The 20,249-nt window shown below is 37.7% G+C and overlaps 1 protein-coding gene and 1 long non-coding RNA gene across 4 annotated transcripts in view; one reads left to right on the top strand and one right to left on the bottom strand.

Annotated features, from left to right (window-relative positions):
* LOC110194357 (uncharacterized) overlaps positions 1 to 20,249 on the top strand; it is a 176,241-nt gene that overhangs the window by 44,403 nt on the left and 111,589 nt on the right. For 2 of the 3 annotated variants that reach the window (XR_013487137.1, XR_013487138.1), the window contains exon 3: positions 4,659 to 4,858. This is a non-coding gene — a long non-coding RNA (uncharacterized LOC110194357). Of the gene's footprint in view, positions 1 to 4,658; positions 4,859 to 8,103; positions 8,772 to 20,249 lie in introns of those variants that run through there. The other variant, XR_013487136.1, reaches the window with a different exon arrangement.
* Positions 1 to 20,249, bottom strand: part of FBXW10B (F-box and WD repeat domain containing 10B) — a 91,734-nt gene that overhangs the window by 37,511 nt on the left and 33,974 nt on the right. The window contains exons 6-8 of the mRNA XM_020966600.2: positions 17,714 to 17,823; positions 16,091 to 16,291; positions 14,330 to 14,451 (exon numbers count right to left, since the gene is read on the bottom strand). Coding sequence (XP_020822259.1) covers positions 14,330 to 14,451; positions 16,091 to 16,291; positions 17,714 to 17,823 — 433 coding nt within the window. The remainder of the gene's footprint in view (positions 1 to 14,329; positions 14,452 to 16,090; positions 16,292 to 17,713; positions 17,824 to 20,249) is intronic.

Raw genomic sequence — 20,249 nt, 5'->3', positions numbered from 1 at the left:
GAGGGGAAGGGTAGGGTACTGATGAAAAATATTCCTGCTGGGGAGCCAAGGATCCCACTGAGCCTACTGTGGGAGATAAGGACTTTATGGTAAGTTTAATCTGGGGAGAGTTTGTCCATTGAGAGGCTACCTTCTCTGAAAGAGTGGTGTCCCTTTACACTATGTGAATGTGGGCTTTGTAATGACTATACTAACCTATTGGATATATTAGAACTTCCATTCTTTACAGGGGAGCAAGACAATGGGGTTACACAACCAGCCAATTAGAAAGATTTCTGAGTCTCAGAGCTGCATACCAGTGATCCTTTGCAAGTGAACTCTAGCTAAAATTGGAGATGCCTACTGTTGAGGGCCTGCTCTAAAGAGTCCGATCTGGGTTTAAGATCCAGGACAGAATTTGACTCTTGCCCAATCTTAACCCACAGGGCTCAATTATTTAGAAAGCAGGGTTCTCCAAATCTCCCCCTGCAAGGGAGGTTTTCTGAGACATTCCTTCTCACTCTTTGAACCTTAGATTTACATACTACTCCTCTATGCAGGTGGTGCCAAGGCGCCTGGGAAAACCTTGGAAAATATAACCCAGTCTAGGAACCCTGATAATGAGGAAATGTATGTTGTCACGTCCTCAGCAGATGTTTTGGGGAGTGTCTCACAGGGAGGACTCTTTGAAGTTAGGCTAGATTTTTTCTACATATCCTGTACCCTCAGAGGAATAAACTGAGTCAGTCTTTACTGATCCACCTGGCCCACGTCTTTCATTATTTCATGCCCTCCCATTCAGTGCACTATTTGATTGCTGGCAACAGCCTACAGCTATTAGAAACCACAGGCTCAGAAACAACCTTGAGCAGCAGTTGCAGATTCTGGACTTTCCAAAAATCCTGCTCCCTGGCTTATTGTGTCTACAGACATCTTCCCCCTAAACCCCGACTCCCTGCCTGGAAACCTAAATACCTCACCCTTTTTCCATTCCCTTTTAAGCAGCTGAGAGATCTCTCTGCTCTGCCAGCAAGCTCTTCTAAGACAGTAAACATTTTTTGTAACCTGTGATCAGATTCTGATTCATTTCAGATCCCTTTTAGGCCTGCATCCTAAGATAAGTGGTTTGAATTCCTAGAAGCTGTTAATACCCAGAATGGGGGGGGGGGTTGGGGCGGGAAGAGGGAACTACAGAGCTGTGATTAGAATGACTGACCTTGGTGATAGATATTGATCATCGTGAAGACAGAGGAAGAGCCTATGCCACATGATCTGGGGCACAGATTAACTCCTAACATCCAAGGCTACTTCCATCCAATATCATTTCTTTTGTAAACTGATATTTCTAAGAGTTAGGAAGGACTTTCAGCAAAGATAGTGATGTGAAAGATTCCAGCCCAGCCCACCCCTTGTGAAAACACCCTAATAAATATGAAAAAGAGAGCTAGATGAAACAATGGTGTAATAAAACTGAAGGGGAACACCATGAATCTCCTCCAGTCAGTCAGTAAGTCAATAAGTATTTATTAAGTGCTTACCATTAGGCAGCTGGGTATCACAGTGGATAGAATTCCAGGTCTGGAATCAGAAAGACTCATCTTTGTGAGTTCAAATCTAGTCACAGACACTAGCTATGTGACGCTGGGCAAGTCACTTAACCCTGTTTCCTTCAGTTTCCTCACCTGTAAAATGAGCCAGAGAAGGAAATGGCAAATCATTCCTGTCTTTGCTAAGAAAACCTGAAATGGGATCATGAAGAGTCAAACAGCAATGGCAAAGTACCTACTATATGTGCTGTGCTGTCCCCCAACAGGGGGATACAAAAAAGACAAAAGATAATCTCTGCTGTCAGGGAGTTCACAGTCTAATGGGGAGATAATATGCAAACAAATATGTGCAAATGAGCTATACACAGGGTACATAGGAAATAATTAACAAAAGGGAGGTATTAAGAGGGAATTAATAAAGATTGTGAAAAGCTTCCTATAGAAGGTGAGATTTTAGTTGAGAACTGATAGAAGCCAGAGCAGCCAGGAGGCAGAAATGAGAAGGAAGAGCATTCCATGCATGGGGGGACAGCCAGTGAAAATGCTCCAGAGTCCACAGATGGAGTATCTTGTGTCTTATTTGTGGAACAGTCAGGATAGTGTTACTGGATGAAAGATTAATGGGGGGGGGTGCTGTTGGAGGGATGTTAAAGTGTAGGAAGACTTGAAAGGTATAAGTTGTGAAAGGCTTTGAATACCAGAGTATTTTTAATTTGATACTGAAAGTGATTGGTAACCACTGGGTGGTTGGACTGGCCCATTAGGAAAATTATGTTTGGTGGAATAGGAATAAAGACTTGTGGCAGACAAACCAATCAGCAGGCCTTTGTAAGAGTCCAAATGTGGTAATAAGGGCCTTCATAAGGGTGGTGACAGTACCAGAGGAGAGAAGGAATAATTGAGAGATGTTGCAAAGGTGAAATCAATAGGCTTTGGCAGCAAATTTTGTGTGTGCGTGGGGGAGGGGGAAGTGGCATGAGTGATAATGAAGAGTCAAAGATGACACCTAAGTATCAAGCCTGGGTTACTGGGAAGATGGTGGTACCTCAAACAATAATAGGGAAAGATAATGAGTTCAATTCTGGACATGTTGAGTTCAAGATGTCTACTGGACTTCCAGTTTGAGATATCTGAAAGGTAGCAGGAGATCAGCAGAGAGGTTGGGGCTGGATAAGAATCATCAGCATAGTGATGATAATTGAATCCATGGGAGTGTAGTACAGAGGAAGAAGAGAAGAGGAACCAGGACAGAGCCCCTGTGGGACATCTGTGGTTAGTGGGTGTGACCTAGATGAGGATCCAGCTAAGGAAAATGAGGAGCAGTCAAATAGGAGGAGGAAAAGCAGGAGAGAGTATCAAGGGTAACTGACAGTGTCAAAGGCAACAGAGAGGTCAAGAAGAATAAGAATTGAGAAAAGGCATTGGATTTGGCAAGTAGGACTTTATTGGTACCTTTGGAGAAAGCAGTTTTGGTCAAATCACGATATCAGAAGCCAGATTGTAAGGAGTTGAGAAGAGAGTGAGAGGAGAGGCAATGAAGGCATATATTGTAGATAGTCTTCTCAAGGAATTAAGCCACAAAGGGAATTAGAGATTTAGGACAAGAAATAGTTAGTGGGTATGGTAGGACTACACAAACAAAGATGCAGAAACCTTCTGGTACTCTGGTCAGAGGTGCAGTAGGGGAGCCAGAAGCCAGAAAGAATTCTGGTAGACTTGACCAGAAACCAGAGGATCTCAGTCCTGGCTCGGTAGAGATGTAGAGTGGTATAAAGTCAGCTACTGGTGGATGATTATGTAAGAAGAGAGAGGCAGGGCAGAGGTGCTCAGGCAACCCATATCTAGGGAACCTTCAAGTAGTTTGAAGCATGTGTGATCTCTAACATACGGTTGGAGTCCAAAACAAGGGACAAAGCCAACTACCACTGGGGTACTACCCTAAGAGACAGAGACAGCAGAAGCACTCAGCTAGGTGATGCTTCAGGATTCTCCAGGAGGTTTAAAGTCAATTTGATTTCTGCTATCCTGGCAGTACTATGCCAGGAGCAAGAGCCAACTCCCGGTAAGTGGGACCAAGAACCTAAAGAAGGGGCAAGAGGAAGTAATGTGCCTCAGTGTCCTCTAGGAGGACTAAAGCTAGCACAATCTTCATTATCCATTTGGGGCCTGAGAAGATCACATCAGACAGCAAAGCTGGTCCTCAAAGGAAACGAGACGGGAGATGAGGCTGAGGTCAGCACCATCAATGAGCCAGCAGGAAAGAGAAGCAGAAGCTCATGGCAGAAGAAAAAGGTTAGAACTAGGCCCTATCCATAACCATAGCAGGGCAATGGTACCATCATTGAGACTGCAGTAGGGACAGAACCAAGACCTAGTCATTCCATTCAAAAGTACAGGAAAGTGTAGAGCCTGGCCTGGAACAAAGTCCAATTTAGGAGCTGAGTTTGGAGACATAAGTGAACTGAAGAAAATGCCTAATGCAATGAAGAAACACTCTATGGCCCAAGAATGCAACCCAAAAGATAATAACTCTCCAATCAGTACAAGTATAATCTCAGGAAAAAAAATAGCTAGACTACAGGGTGGTCTAAAAATGGGTGGAAGAAATGAAGCGAGAGGTAAAAACTGAAATTGGATCTCTTAAGGAAAAAAAGTAGATGAATAAATAACTTATAACAGAAAGTAGAAAACATGACCCAAGTAGTGTATACCCTGAACAATGTACATCACTCAATGTACATCAACATTTGTTGTCTGTTGCATGTGATCAAAGTTTTTCCTTAACATTTTGAACAGGTGAAAGCCCCAATGTGTTTTCAAGTTTGATTCCCCATTGCTGTACCCACTTTGCTTAGCACAAGAACTGGCTTTTAATAAATAATTGTTTACTGATTGTGTAAAGTCACCATTTTTATTAAAGGCTTCTACCATCTCACATTGGTGGAAGGGGAAATTTCACAAATCAAAATCCAGTAACTTTTTCCTACCTGAATTTTTTCTGGTAATTTATGCTCATGTGACTGACAGTTCACATAGTACATCCACAGTACATTGTCCTAATGCTTTCTTGTGGCACTCTCCTACACATTCCTAACTAGCTTCTATTTTCATTTTGTTTTCTGGTTCTGATAGATTGGGAAGTCTAGGACTTTCACCAAACTGCATGCCAGTAGCATACATGAATCTCACTTCCATGAACCAACTTTCTTTGCCTCAGTTGTCCATGATGACTGCTGAAGAAAACAGATGGCTGATGAAGGGCTGCATGATGTAATACAAGCCAAATAGCAACATGGAGATGACAAAAGGACTCAAGTGCCAGTCTTCTAATGGTACGTTACTGGTTTGTTTAATTCAATTTTATTTTATTTTCATCTCTGAATTCTCCCTCTTACTTCTCCCTATCCCCATTGAGAAAGCAAGAAAAACAAAACCTATTACAAACATGTTAGTCAAACAAAATGAATTCCCACATTAGCCATGCCGCAAAAAAAAAAAAAAAAGTTACTCAGTCTGCAACTTTAGTCTTTTACTTCTCTATCTGGAGGTGGATAATATGTTTCATCATGAGTTTTCTGTAAGTGTAGTTGATGATTGTGTTGATCACAGTTCTTAAGTCTTCCAAAGTGGCTTATCCTGGTTCTACTCACTTCACATTGTATCAGTTCATACAGATCTTCCCAAGTTTCTCTGAAACCATCTCCTTCATCATTTCTTACAACACAATAGAATTCAATCACTTAGAATTTGATCATTTATATACCATAATTTGTTCAGCCGTTCCTTAATTGATGGGCACCTCCTCAGTTTCTAATTCTTTGCCACCACAAAAAAAAGAGCTATTATAAATATTTTTGTGCATAAAACCCATCCTCTTTCTTCAGTCTTACTGTGGGTGGTATTATTTGGTCAAAGGGTATGCACATTTTATGGCTTTTGGGGCATAATTCCAAATTGCTTTCCAGAATGGCTGGACCAATTCACAGCTCCCCCAGCATGAATTTTAATGTATTTTTTCCCACAGACCCTCAAGCATTTTTCACTTTCCTTTTTCTGTCATCTTACCAATAAGAGAGGACTGAGGTGGTACCTCAGAGTTGTTTTAATTTGCTTTTACCCAGTTATTAACAATTTAGAGCATCTTTTCATATGGCTATTGATAGCTTGATTTCTTCTTCTGAAAACTGTCTATTCATGTCTTTTGACTGTGTATCAACTGGGAAATGGCTCTTATTCTTATACATTTGAATCAGTTCCCAATATATCTTAGAAATGAGACCTTTACCAGAGAAACTTGCTACAAAGATTTTTCCCTCAATTTCCCTGCTTTTCCTCTAATTTTAGCTGTATTTGTTTTGTAATGCAAAATATTTTTAATTTTATGTAATCAAAGTTGTCCATTTTACCTACTGTGAACCTGTCTCTTATTTGGTCATAAACTTTTCCCCTACTCATAGATCTGACAGATATTTCTTCTACACTCCTTGAATTTATTTATGATATTATACTTTATATCTAAATCATGTACCCATTTAGAGCTTATTTTTATATACAGTGAGATATTGGTTTATAATTAGTTTCTACCAGACTACTCCTGTTTTCCCAACAGCTTGTGTCAAAAAGTGTTCTCTTGTCCCAATAGCTTGGATCTTTGTGTTTGTCAAACACTAGGCTACAGTGCTCATTAGTTTATTTATATTGTTTACCTGATCTGTTTCACTGATCAGCCTCTCTATGTCTTACCCAGTGCCAAACTGTTTTGATGAGTATGACTTTGTGGCATGGTTTGAGATCTAGTACTCCTAATCCTCCTTCCATCCTATTTGTTTTCATTAATTCTCTTGATAGTCTTGACCTTTCGTTTCTCTATTTGAATTTTTTTGCTAGCTCTAGTAAGTCTTTGGTAGTTTTCCTAGCTCTAGTAAGACTTTGGTAGCTTGATTGGTCTGACACTGAATAAGTAAATTAATTTAGGTAGTACTGTCATTTTTATTATATTTTAATACTATCTTTATATTATATATTTATTATATATATTATATACTTTATTATATTGGCCTGGCCACCTATGAACAATTAATACTTCTCCAATTATTTAGATCTGTCTTTATGTAAAGAGTGTCATATGGTTGTTATGTACATCTTGGCAGATATTCTCCCAAATAGTTTTATATTTTTTTATAGCTGATTTAAATGGAATTTCTTTTTCAGTCTTTTCCTGCTGGATTTTATTGGTAATATACAGAAATGCTGATGATCTGTGTAGGTTTATTTTATATCTTACAACTTTGCTGAAGTTGTTTCAATTGATTTTTTAGATGACTCTCTAGGGTTCTAGGGTAAACCATCATATGCAAAAAGTGATAATTTTGTTTCCTTTTTGTCTATGCTTATTCTTTCAATTTCTCTTTCTTGTCTTAATACTATAGTTAGTATTTCTAGCACTATGTTAAATAGTAATGGTGATAATGGACACCTTTACCTTGATCTTACTAGAAAATGCTTCTAGCTTTTCCATATCACTGATGTTGGCTCTTATTTTTACTTATTATTCTAAGGAAAGCTCTATTTATTTCTATGTTTTCTGGTGTGTTTTTTTTAACAGGAATGAGCACTGTAGTTTTCAAAAGCTTTTTCTACATGTATCAAAAATATTATTTTTATTGTTTTTGTAATTAATATGGTCAATTATATTTATAGTTTTCCTAATATGGAATTAGCTTGGCATTCTTGATATAAATCCAGCCTGGTCATACTATATATTCTTTGTGATTTGCCTCCTTGCTAATATTTTATTTAAAAGTTTTCATCCATATTCACTAGAGATATTGGTAAATAGCAGGGGTGGCGAACCTGCGGCCTCGAGGCCACATGTGGCCCTCTAGGTTCTCAAGTGTGGCCTTTTAACCCCAAACTTGACAGAACAAATCCCCTTATTCCCCACCCCTGGTCTACAGTTTTCTGCCTCTGTTTTGACTTTCTATGATTTAGGTGTTAAATAATATCTTATTTGTATCATAGGAGGAATTTGGTCAGACCTCTTCTTTACCTATCTTTTCAAACAATTTATGGGGTATCACAATTGATTGTTCTTTAAATGTTTGGTAGAATTTTCTTATAAATCCATCTGGTCCGGAGGGGGGGAGCTTTTGGAGGGGAGGGGAGTAGTTTATTTATTTATGGTCACTTCAATTTGTTTTTCTAAGATAGGGTTATCTATGTATTTTATTTCCTGTTGTTAATCTGAGCAATTGATTTTTGGTAAATATTCAACTATTTCATTTAGATTGTCACTTTTATTGGCATATAGTTGGGCAAAATAGCTCTTAGTAATTTATTTTTTCTTACTGGCTGTGAATTTACCATTTATATTTTTTGACACTGGTAATTTGGTTTTTCTTTCTTTTTATAAATCAAGTTAGCTATTAACTCATTTATTTCACTATTTGTAAGTTTTAAGAACCAGTTCCTTGAGAATGAGGAAAAGAGAAGTGAAAAGTGGTTGTTATCCAATGGCAGCAGCCTACAATCATAGCAGCAGATAGTTTCTGCTATGTATGTATTTTTTCCTCTTCAGGACTATGAGAGATGACCCCTAAATGGACAATTGGAGAGGTGTGTGACTGGTTTTTTTTTAATTGTTGGTGCTTACTCCAGAAACAAGAATGCTAAGAAGAAGAAAAAAAAAGCAGCTATGTAGAAAAGGTAGGCTCTACCCAACTCCAGCCTTACTTTCACTTTTGTGTTTTAAAAAATTCTGTTACAAATGCATTTAATAGGGGCAGCTCGGTGGCACAGTGGATGGAGCTCCAGCCTTGGAGTCAGGAGAACCTGAGTTCAAATCCAGCCTCAGACACTTGATACTTACTAGCTATGTGACTCTGGCAGGCAAGTCACTTAACCCTGTTTGCCTCACTAAAAAGCAAAAAAAAAAAATTAATAATATTTCTTATAAACACCTGTAGTTATCCATCCTTGTGTTCATTGTCCCCCCCCTTTTTTTTTCTGCAGCATGAGGGCAATGGGAACCATGCAGGAGGTTGTGACCTTTCTTAGTGCAGGGCTGAGAGCTTAATCTTTAACCCGTTATTAGAGAATTTTGCTTTCTAATTGGTGGCATAAGAACAAGCCGTTTTATAACTATACTTCCAAGTGCAGAATTCCTATGAGCCCAGGTCATATAATTCTATAACAATTAGATATTACAAAAGAATCCGCAAGTAGATGTCTGGAAAAAAATCCTGGGGGGAGTGACAGGGGGGAGCAGAAATGCTATAGCCCAAATACAGAACTCCCAGGTTAATGAAAAAATACTGCGAAATCCTGAAAGAAAGAGTTTAAATACAAGGAACCACAATCAGGATTATATAAGACTATGCTGTAACTACAGGAGAAAGGAAAGGAAATCTTCAAATAAAATATATCAAAAAGCAAGAACAAAAAAAGGCTTATAATCAAGAATAATATCCAGCAAGACTGAACATTATTATTTGCTGTAGGGAAACATTAGATGCTTTCCCAATAAATATAGGGATATAGCAAGAGGTTCCCTTTCCTCATAATTTGACATAGTTCTAAATATTCTAGCACTCACTAGAGAAAAAAAAATTAAAAGCATAGATATGGGCTAAGTGAAGAAAAGCTATTCCCACTTAATAATACGAAAATTTATTTAGAAATTTCAGAGCACCTAGAAGAAAATGAATTGATTCTATTAATAATATCAGTAAAATGGAAGGAAAAATAAAGTAACACCACAAAAATCATCATCATTTCTAAATAGCAAGAACAAAATCTAGGATGACATAATAGAAAGGAAAGATCCATTCAAAATGACTACAGAATATATAAAGTACCTGGTAGTTGCTCTACCAAGACATACTTAAGACAGATGTATATCCCATACCCTCCAATCCTAATTAATATAACTTACAAAGATTATAATTTCTGATGTCATTATCAGGTAAAATTACTTCTTTGATGGAAGTACAGATTCAGTCAATGAATCAAAGCTGTCAAGTAGGTATGAACTAAACGAAAACAAATGATTCCACTGAGAAAATGGCTTCTGCATAAAAAAGCAAGCCAGTTTAGAATCCATCATTCCAATAAAGACCAGCCTAGTAAAGCACTTCAGCTAAACTCCTGATCAAAAAAAAAAAATCACTTGGGAAGGAGGAGGGAAAGAGAATTTCTGTCTCCTCCTCCAAGCCCCAAACTCTGTAAGGTCACCGACCTTGGGAGTCCAGCAGAGACCTGCCAAAGGGGGGAACTTCATGATGCTTCCATGAAGGGAGAATAAGACATCCAATAATCAGGATTCCTTAACCACATATATTTTCTAAGGTTCACAGAGACCTTTGTATGTGCAAAGGGAAGTGTTACAGACTTTTGACAATTTTTTGTACCAATGTTGAGGGCCGGCTCTAAGAGTCCAATCTGGGTTTAAGATCCAGGACAGAGTTTGACTCTTGCCTAGACTTAACCCACAGGACTCAATCATTTAGGAAGCAGGGCTCTCCAAATCTCCCCCTGCAAGGGAGGCTCCTGAGACATTCCTTCTCACTCTTTGAACCTTAGATTTACACATTCACTCCTCTATGCAGGTGGCACCAAGGCACCTGGGAAAACCTTGGAAAATACGACCCAATCTAGGAACCCTGATAACGAGGAAATGTATGTTGTCACGTCCTCAGCAGATGTTTTGGGGAGTATCTCACAGGGAGGACTCTTTGAAGTTAGGCTAGATTTTCTCTGTATATCCTGTACCCTCAGATGAATAAACTGAGTCAGTAATGCTGCTCTGCCTGGCCCATGTCTCAAGTTTATTTCGCGCTCTTCCGTTCAGTGCACTATTTGAATGCTGGCAGCAGTATCAACTGTTCTTACTATACCATCTCAGTAAATGCCCTTTTCTAAAATCTAAATAAGTCTGACTGGCTGGTAATCAATTAGCTTGATGAAGGTTCATGAGCTATACTACTAGACACTAGAGTCTCAAAGGGAGAAGTAGCCAGCCAACCTCAGGGAACTCAATCTACCTGTGAGAATGGGGGTTAGGGGACTGAAACCAGAAGATTGATTGTTCAACCCTTGAATACCCTTGAAGAAATAAACACTTAAACAGTTGGAAAGATGTTCAATGCCCATGGTTAAGCCATGCCAATATAATAAAAATGATGTTACAACCTAAAATAATTCATAGATTTAGAAATATATTAAATATAATATTTAAACAAAATATTTAATACAAAACACATCTGTGTGTTCATAAAGCTAAAAAATGTCAAGAACTAGACAGTAACATGGTTTGCCTTCATGGCAACATTATTCTTTTTCTCAGAATAATTTTATACCTACTTTATGTACCTACCTACTTTACAGAGTTGGATAAAATAATAAGCACTCAGTAGAAGGAATAGAGTTTCAAACTTGGAGTCAGGAAGACTTGACTTGAAAGATCACATCTTTCCTCAGACATTTACTGTCTGTGTAACAGGTAGTATGTTGTTACGTCTGAATGTCACAACCTTTCCAAGCCTCAGTTTCCTCATCTGTAAAATGTGGATAACCTCACAGGGTTTCTGTGAGGATTAAATGAAATATTTATGTGTGTGCATGTGCATGTGTGTGTGTGTGTGTGTATACATATATATATGTGTGCGTGTGTGTGTGTGTGTGTATATATACATATATATATACACATATACATATATGTGTATATATGTATATGAAGTGCTTTGCAAACCTGAAAGTACTATATAAATGTTAATAATGAAATTCACTTTGAGGAACAAAAGGTCTAGAATCTCAAAGGAAAAATAATTTTTTATTCCATTTAATAGCATTTTTTCCCAATTATATGTAAAGATAGTTTTCAACATTCATTTTTATAAGATTTTGAGTTCCAAATTTTTTTCTCCTGACCCTTCCCTTCTCCCCCCTCCCCAAGACAGCAAGCAATCTGATAGAGGCTATACATATACAATCATATTAAACATAATTTTTTAAAAAACAAGAATGAAGAGGTAATAACACTTCTAGACTTCATATTGTATTGCAAAGTAGCCATCATTAAAATTATTTGGTATTAGATATAAAAGAGAAAAGTACATCAGTTGAAAAAAAATCAGAAATTGAACTCAATAATTAAGTGTTCAATAAAGAACCTAAATTACTTGAGGAAAAACTTCTTATTTCACAACATCTCTGAAAAAATTGGAAAGCAGAAATCAGGTTCAGATCAACATTTTACATCACAGTATTCTCAAAATGGACACATGAGCTGAGTATTAACAGTCAAAATAAAAAAATACTGTGGTCTTTGACATTATTGTTCACTCCCTTCTCCTTGCTACACCACTCTCTAGTTTTTTGGAACACCTCTTTCTCCTGGTTCTTCATTTTATCAGACCATTCAGCTCTGACCTTCAGGTTCAAGACCCTTCTTGGTCTCCTTTTCTGGATCCTCATCCAAGTCATGCCTCTTATCATAGGTGTCCTACATGGTTCTATCCTGGGCCCTCTTCTATTCTTCCTCTATACTAATTCACTTGGTGATCTCACCAGCTTCCGTGGATTTAATTACCATATCTGTGTTGATGATTTCATATCTATCTATTCTGCCCTAACCTTTCTCAAATTGAATGACCAATCTTAAACTCAATATGTCCAGTACTGAATTCGTGTTTCTCCTAACCACTCTGCCCTTCTAAACTTTCCTATTATTATCAAAAGGAATACCATCCTTCCAATCCCTTAGCTTTGCAACCTAGGTGTCATCCTTGACTCCTCATTATCTCTCATCCCCCATAATGCCTGTTGATATCAACTTTGCCACATCTCTTGAATATGCCTCCTCTCCTGTTGTAGGCCCTCATTGCTTCATTGCTGCGATAGACTACTGATTGGTTTGCCTGCCTTGAGTTTCTCCCCACTTCAATCTATTTTCCATTCCACTGCCAAAGTGATTTTCCTAAAGCTGTGGTCTGACCTTGTTACACTCTCCCTCCCCATTTCGCCAGCCAATAAACTCCCATAGCTCCTTGTCTCTCCAAGATCAAATACAAACTACTTTAGCCTTCCCACCTTCTCCACTTTTCTAGTCTTTTTCCACTTTACTCCACACTCTTTGATCCAGTGACACTGTTCTTTTTGCAGTTGTTTGAACGAGACACTCTATTTCTCAGCTCTGGACATTTTCTCTGATTGTCCCACGTGCCTGGAATGCTCTCCCTCCTCATTTCTGCCTACTGGCTTCCCTGGCTTCCTTCACGTCCGAACTAAAATCCCATTTTTTACAGGTCCTGGTACATAGCAGGAGCATAACAAATGTTTATTGACTAACTGACTGAATACCTATACATACATATAATGGAATATTACTGTAATCTAAGAAATAATGAGTATGATGTCCACTGAAATGCATATCAGAAGATGTACAAAATGAAGGAAGCAGAAACAGGAAAACAATACTCACAATGACTATGACAATGCAAATGGAAAGGAAAACAACAACAGCAACAATAAAACTGAATTTTTGTAATTATAATGACTAAGCTTCACTGAAGAAGAGCTGAAAAAATGCATCTCTCTCTCTTCTTTGCTGATTGTGAGTGAAGAATATTGCATGTCCTCTCAGATTTAATTATGTGTTAATGTGTTCATTGATTTTCCTGAGCTACTTTTTTCTCTCTTTATTTTAAAAAATATTTGTTACAAGGAATGCCTCCCAGGGTATGGGAAAAGAATAAATATGAAAGTTAAGGTGACAGAAAGCCAAGAGATGTCAATAAATATTTTAAAAACAAAGATCAAATTAATTTCTTTCCTATAAAAAGGACCCTGGACTAAAGCAACACCCACAAAAACCATAATTCTTGGGCTTTAAATTAAAATTTATACTCTATTTTATAGCTGAACAGTAGGGACTTCAGAAAGACAGTGAGAGTTAGTTGAACAAAAACTGAGTTCTGAATCAGGAGACTCTATTTCAAGTCTCATTCAAGTGTTTATTAACTGTGTGACCTTGGGCAAATAACTTAGCCTCTCTGGTGTTCAGTTTCCTCACCCCCTAAAAGGGGGGAAGTAGACTCTAATATCTCTTCCAGAACTAAAACTCTATAATTATCTTCTCAATTTGTGCCACATGTCCCAACCTCAGAAGCCTAATGCTAATGCACATGCCTCTGCCATTCCCTGTTCAGTTCCCAAGTCCTGTCCTATCCTCCCTGGGTCTATGACTTTACCCTGATCCTGCAGTCTTTTCCATTTTACCCTCCAAAATGGTCATAGCTATGGCCCAGTAAGCAAGTTTGGGGAAAGGAAAAATTAGAAGTGAACCTGCACATCATAAGATGTATTCCTAATTATGTATGACATGTACATGCCTATACCAGTTATGACGCAAACCATGGGGGATGATAAGTAACTCCAAAATCCAACTCTAAAATTTTAAGATTCTTTGAATCTATAGCACCTTGTTTTGCAATGTTATTATTCATGTAGCAAATAATATTATATGTTATAGTTATCTGTGTCTGACTTCTCTCCCTACTAAAATGTAAACTCCATGAGAGTAAGGACTGTGTTTTATACAAACTTTGTACCTCTCTCAGTCTTCCCACAGAATGCTGCACAAAATCATTGCTTAATTGATATTTGTTGAATCAATCAATCAATGAGAGAATGAAAGATTATAATTTAGGAAGGATCTGTACAAATTTGACAGGCCTAAAAGTATTATGACAACACAAGATTTAGACATTTTTTTGAAAGACCAATTCAAAATATGTATTTCTAACCTTTCACCTGGCAATCCTTTGATCCTGACACAAGTTTGTTCTCGTGTGAATCCAAGCAAGTGATAGTGCCCATATGACCATTAAAGATTTTTGTACAAAGCCCAGTCTCAGTGTTCCAGTATCTGCAGAAATCAAGCCAAAAAGAACATTTTAAAGATTTTACAAGAGAATATTCATTCGGTTTCTTTAGGCTGATAATTTGGCAGAGCCCTTGAATTATCAATAATAAGTTTAATGTTTAAGGTCTTGGCTTGAGAAGAATCTGATCCTCAGACAATAACTGCAGCACTACAGATTTTTCCCTTAAGAAGCTCCAAATAAGGGAGCAGCTAGGTGGTGCAGTGGATAGAGCTCTGGCCTTCAAGTCAGAAGGACCTGAGTTCAAATCCAGTCTCAGACACATGACACTTACTAGCTGTGTGACCCTGGGAAAGTCACTTGACCTCAATTGCCTAACCAAAAAAAAAAAAAAAAGGAAGAGGAAGCTCCAAAAGCTTCATGTAAACTCTTACAATATTTTAGAAAGGTAGGTAAGGGCAAGTATTAGTAACTTCATTCTTGAAAGAAAATGAATGGCCTCATCGATTGAGTCAACCATGGTATAGAAACAAATAACACTCAATGTGAAGTCAGAAAAACCTGCTGCTACTACCCTAGATAGTCTTTGGCAAGTTGCTTAACCTCCCTGGATCTCAGTTTGCTCATTTGTAAAAAGAGAAGTTTAGATGAGATGATCCCCTACATCCCTTATCACTCTTAGCTCTATGATCTTATGTCCTTTCACTTGCCCCTGACAGAATTTGAGTTCAGCAGTATTGTCCTCTCATGCTGAAATGGAAAGGGTATTCAACTTGGAATCAAAAGACCTGGATTTTTTTTGGGGGGGGAGGACTTCATTTTTATTTTTTCTCAATTATATGTAAACAAAATTTTTAGTAATTTTTTTTTCAGTTTTAAGTCCCTTCCTTTCTTTCCCCCAATGAGAAGGCAAATAAGTTAATATAGATTACTCATGTGCAGTTATGTAAAACATTTCCATATTAGCCAAGTTGCAAAAGAAAACACGGACCCTAAAAACAAGAATAATAAAGGTAAAAAAAAAGTACACTTCAATCTACATTCAGACTCCATCAGTCCTTTCTCTAGGGGTGAATAGTGTTTTTTATCATGAGTCCTTTGGAATTGTCTTGGATCATTGCATTGCTGAGATTAGCTAAGTCATTCATAGTTGATCATCATACAATAGTGCTGTTATTGTGTACAATGTTCTCCTGGTTCTGCTCATTTCACTTTGTATCAGTTCACGTAAGTAGAAGACCTAGTTTATAGTCTCACATCTTCCACTAACTGGCTACATGTGCTTGGACAAATCTCTCTGGGACTCAGTTCCCTCATTTGTAAAATAGTTATAATAACATTTTTGTCATTTACTGTAAGTATTCACTGGGACTCATCAAATGAGATGATGCATAGGAAAGTGCAGTTTAGCTATTAAGCACTACATAAATGGAAGCTATTATTATTCAGCTTTAAGATGGAAATCCAGTTTTTCCTATCTGATGTTTTCAAAAGTCTCCCTATTTAGCTATCTCACAATGTATCAACTAGTTAGCTGCATTTCCTTAGCATCTACTATAGTATACTTCAAGTCACTCTAGTATTCTGAAAGAATAAATATCTATCTCAGCACCAAATTTGCCATCAGAGAATGATTTGGACACAGAAAGGTTGTAGGTTTTTATTATCACTGGGACCACTTACCTGATGCTCAAATCATAACTTCCACTCAGTACAAAAGATTCTTTCTCACAGAGTATGAGTGCTTGAACATTCCCTGCATTTCCTCGAAAATAAGTGGGCACATTGTGAATTTGATTAATGTCCAGCAGCAATATCTTTCGGTTGGCAGTGATTGCGACAAATTTTCCCCCACAGAAGTGAATGACCCTGGAATTGTCCCACCTTGATTTAAAGAGGGGGAAAAAAACATTATTTGCAAAGGAGAACAGTGATTTTATAGCACTGCAAAGGTTGTCAAGGAGAAGGGAAATACTTGAGAATAATGACTTCAATGCAAAGAATTTGATTGGGAAAATCTATGCCTTCCATAAGATTAGCGATCACAAGAGAGAGGACATGCCAATGTGTGTTGATAATTGTCTAACTAGAAGTGCTGTGGCCTTACCCATCAGAAGCAAACAGCATAAAGCATAAAAGCAGCCTCTAAAATCTGGTGGAAGTAGAAAGAGTTTCATTTCCATATTTCAAGTATGCCATCTGCCTCCTACCTTTCCACCATTAGTCCTCTCTATTGCTACTATCTCTCCTCTGCAGTGTCACAAAGTCTACAAGGGAAATAATTATGTTTATACATCTGAAAAAGGACACAAGTATCCTGTAGATCCCAAGATGTAATAAAAAGTAAATTGAAAGGCACCTAAAGAGTCATCCACCCCACTTACTGATACAGGAAGACCCTTTTCAGCACTTCCCAAAAATTGGTCATCTAGCCTATGGTTTGTCTCAGAAGTTCTCCAGGGAAGTTGGCTGTGAAAACTACTAACAAGAAAATTTAGGGACAATTGTGTATAGAGCGTTCCAGGTTTGTCTTTATGCCACGGTCAAGTCAATGCTAAATGCTCCAGTTACCGCCTGTTTCCCTCCTAGAAGAAAAGTTTAAGAGGTTTGAGGAACTTCTCTCCACTCTCCAGTTATTAGGGACAATAAAGTATTACCTGAAAAATAGAAGAAAGGATTAAATGGAAAGACAAAGAAGGTTTTAAAGACAGCCCAAGAAGAGTAAGAAGTTCTCAAGAATGAAATTCTGAAGACTAAGAGAAAATTCTGAGGAGGAAAAGGGAGAGTTCTCTAAATCAATCAACAAGCATTTATGAAGTTCCTTCTGTGTGCCAGATACCACACTAGACTCTGGAGATACAAAGACAAAAATAAAGCTGTCCCTGCCCCTGAGAAGCTTATAAATCCAAACACTATCACTAGCTCTTATGATACATTCTTGTCCAAAATATAAATTTATGACCATTGTAAATATATGGACACCTTCCCCAGGAAAATGCATTTTTTTTCAGCTGATGTGCATACATTTGTTTTCAAAAAGTCCTGGGTTTGAGGAGGAAACTACTTAAATTCTTCTCACTCAAGGCTTGTTTGTATCTATATTTGAATTTTATACTTTTATTGTTGGTTTCCCTTCTTTAACCTTTTGTTACAATGTTTTTTTCTTACCCTCATTCCTAAAATGTTTCATGCCCAAGGCTTGCATGTATGTATATTTTCTACTTTATGTTTCAGAAGAAGTGATAGTGTTTGGAGTTGCTTGGATTCAAAGGATATTGAAGGAATATGTTTTGCCTCAGTACATACCTGTCAGAAAGGATTCGGGTGCTATAGTTGCCACAAAAGACATTTCTCTCTTCCATTTGGACTGTTACAGTCTCCTGACCCTGGTATGCTGCCCATATACTGTATTCAACCTAACAAAGGAAAAACTAAAGGTTAAAAGAAGGTTAAGACTTTTAGGTCCCTTTTCGCAAAGTCTTTGCTGTTACAAGAACATACCACACTGATGGTCCATATTGACTGAATTAGGAAGGACTTGTTGGACTTTAGCTAGTAAGTCAGTAAAGGCCTACTGATCTCCTAAATGAGATCAGAATCAAAAACTAAGGCTCCTCCTAAACAAAGAGCCACAGAATGTCCTTACAGACTATATATAAACTATTATTAACCGGCTCACCTAGTTTCTCCTTTAATGATTTCATCTGGAGCTATCACCATGAATTTACATAAACAAGTGGTACTCAAAGAATTTTACAAAAAAAATCACAAACTTCTATTTGGAATGTCCCTGGCTAGAAAACTAATGGGATTTATCTTACAATAGTAAGATAGTATTTGTGACAATAAGATACTATTATTACAATAATAAGATAGTATTACAGTAATAAGATAGTATTATGATAGTATGATAGTATTTTCTAACTTTTTGTGTAATAGTACTCCAAAGTTCTATCTTGAGAACCTACCCATTTTAGGTTTCAAAAATATTTACAATAGTGCTCAGAGCTTCTACCCACTGAAATTACCACTCCAAGCTACCTCCTTTCTTGCTCTTGACCCTTGGTTGACATATAGCAAATAAGTATGCTTCAACCTGCATTCAGACTTCAGTGCTTTCTCTGGAAGTAGATAACATTTTTCATCATGAGTCCTTTGGAATTTTCTTGGATCACTGTATTGCTGAGAATAACTAACTCATTCACAGTTGGTTGTTAATAAAGCACAATAGTGCTGTTACTATGTACAATATTCTCCTGGTTCTGCTCACTTCACTTTGCATCAATCAGTGCATGTAAATCTTTCCAGGTTTTTCTGAAACCATCTTGCTCATTATTTTTTATAACATTATTCTATCACAATCTCATACTACAATTTGTTCAGCTTTTCCTCAATTGATGAGCATGCTCTCAATTTCCAATTCTTTGACACCACAAAAAGAGCTGCTATAAGTATTTACTTTATTTTTCTTGGATTGTTGGATTTCGATTTGGGGTTTGGGTTTTTTTTTTTTGGTCTTTGTTTTCTTTTACAACATGACTAACATGGAAATGTTTTGCATGATGGCACATGTATAACCTGTATCAAAGTGCTTGCCATCTCAGGGTGGAGAGGAGGAGAAGAGAGAATTTGGAACTCAAAATTTTAAAAAATGAATGCTAAAGATTTTTACATGTAATTGGGAAAAAAATATTTTTTTAAAAAAGGCATCCCCTGCTCATCCCCACATGTCCACACACTGGATTTCTATCAATTCCTCTCTACTGTCTACCATCTGCTTTGGTGGGGTACTGCCCTGGACTGTTTCCAGCACCACACCCAAACACCCTTTGAAGACAAGACCAACTCTACTTTCTGCCTCCCAAGGTCCTCTCCAGATGAAGCAAGACACACTGGCATCCTGACCAAGTTTCCATCCTGCTCTTGCCTATTCTGAAGCAAGCTTCCTGGGATTTCACAGGGTGAAAATTCACCATCTTTCACCATATTTCAGAACTTCAGGATAGAACCTGTAGAGTTTAATCTCATGCCTCCCTCAAAAAAACCTCCCTCAAATCAAATTATATTCTGCCTGGCCTCATTCCTCAATGACTAGCACATTCCTATAATTTTATATGCACCCCTTCCCATTGATTTTAACCCCCAATGGGATTGTACAAACCTCCTTCCCTAATCCAAATTCACTGCTCCCTAATGCTTATCCACTGAAGAGCTAGAAAAGAACAAAATTCTGATGCTCTGAGGGGGCAAAAAGAGCCATAGAGATGTAATTATTGATAAATTGCCAGGATTGAATCTAACTTTTCTTTACCCAACTAGATATTAATTATATTAGTCATCATATGATGCCTATTATGCATTACAAAAGGCAGAATCATAGGATCATAGCTTTAGAACAGGAATGGAATTTAGAGGTTATTTAGTGTACTCCTCTTCTCCTCCACCTTTTTTTTTTCCTTAGCTAGATCTCCCTATCTCACTCAGGCTGGAAATAGAGCAGCATGGGCCCAATCCTACTGTTGATCAGCATGGGAACCCTGACCTGCTTTGTTTCTGACCTGGGCCAATTTACTCTTTCTTAGGCAGCCTGGTGGGCCCTTCACTCCCAGAGGTTCAGAACTTTGGTGCTGGACTTAGTGCAGATATCTGATCCATTTAGTCCACTTCAGCTCAGAAATTTCAAGTGAGAGTTAACCAGTAGCATCAGTTTGCCTGGTATCAGAGATTACAGACATGCATCACCATGCCTGATTTATATTTTACAGAGAAGAAAACAGAAACACCTTTGTGTTGTCCCAGAATACACATTATATTATTAAGTGGAAAAATCAGGACTTAAATT

The sequence above is a fragment of the Phascolarctos cinereus genome, unplaced genomic scaffold (genome assembly GCF_003287225.1).
Source record: "Phascolarctos cinereus isolate Bilbo 61053 unplaced genomic scaffold, phaCin_HiC Scaffold_5;HRSCAF=322, whole genome shotgun sequence".
Classification (NCBI taxonomy): Eukaryota; Metazoa; Chordata; class Mammalia; order Diprotodontia; family Phascolarctidae; genus Phascolarctos; species Phascolarctos cinereus.
This window is presented reverse-complemented; position numbering and strand designations above follow the sequence as displayed.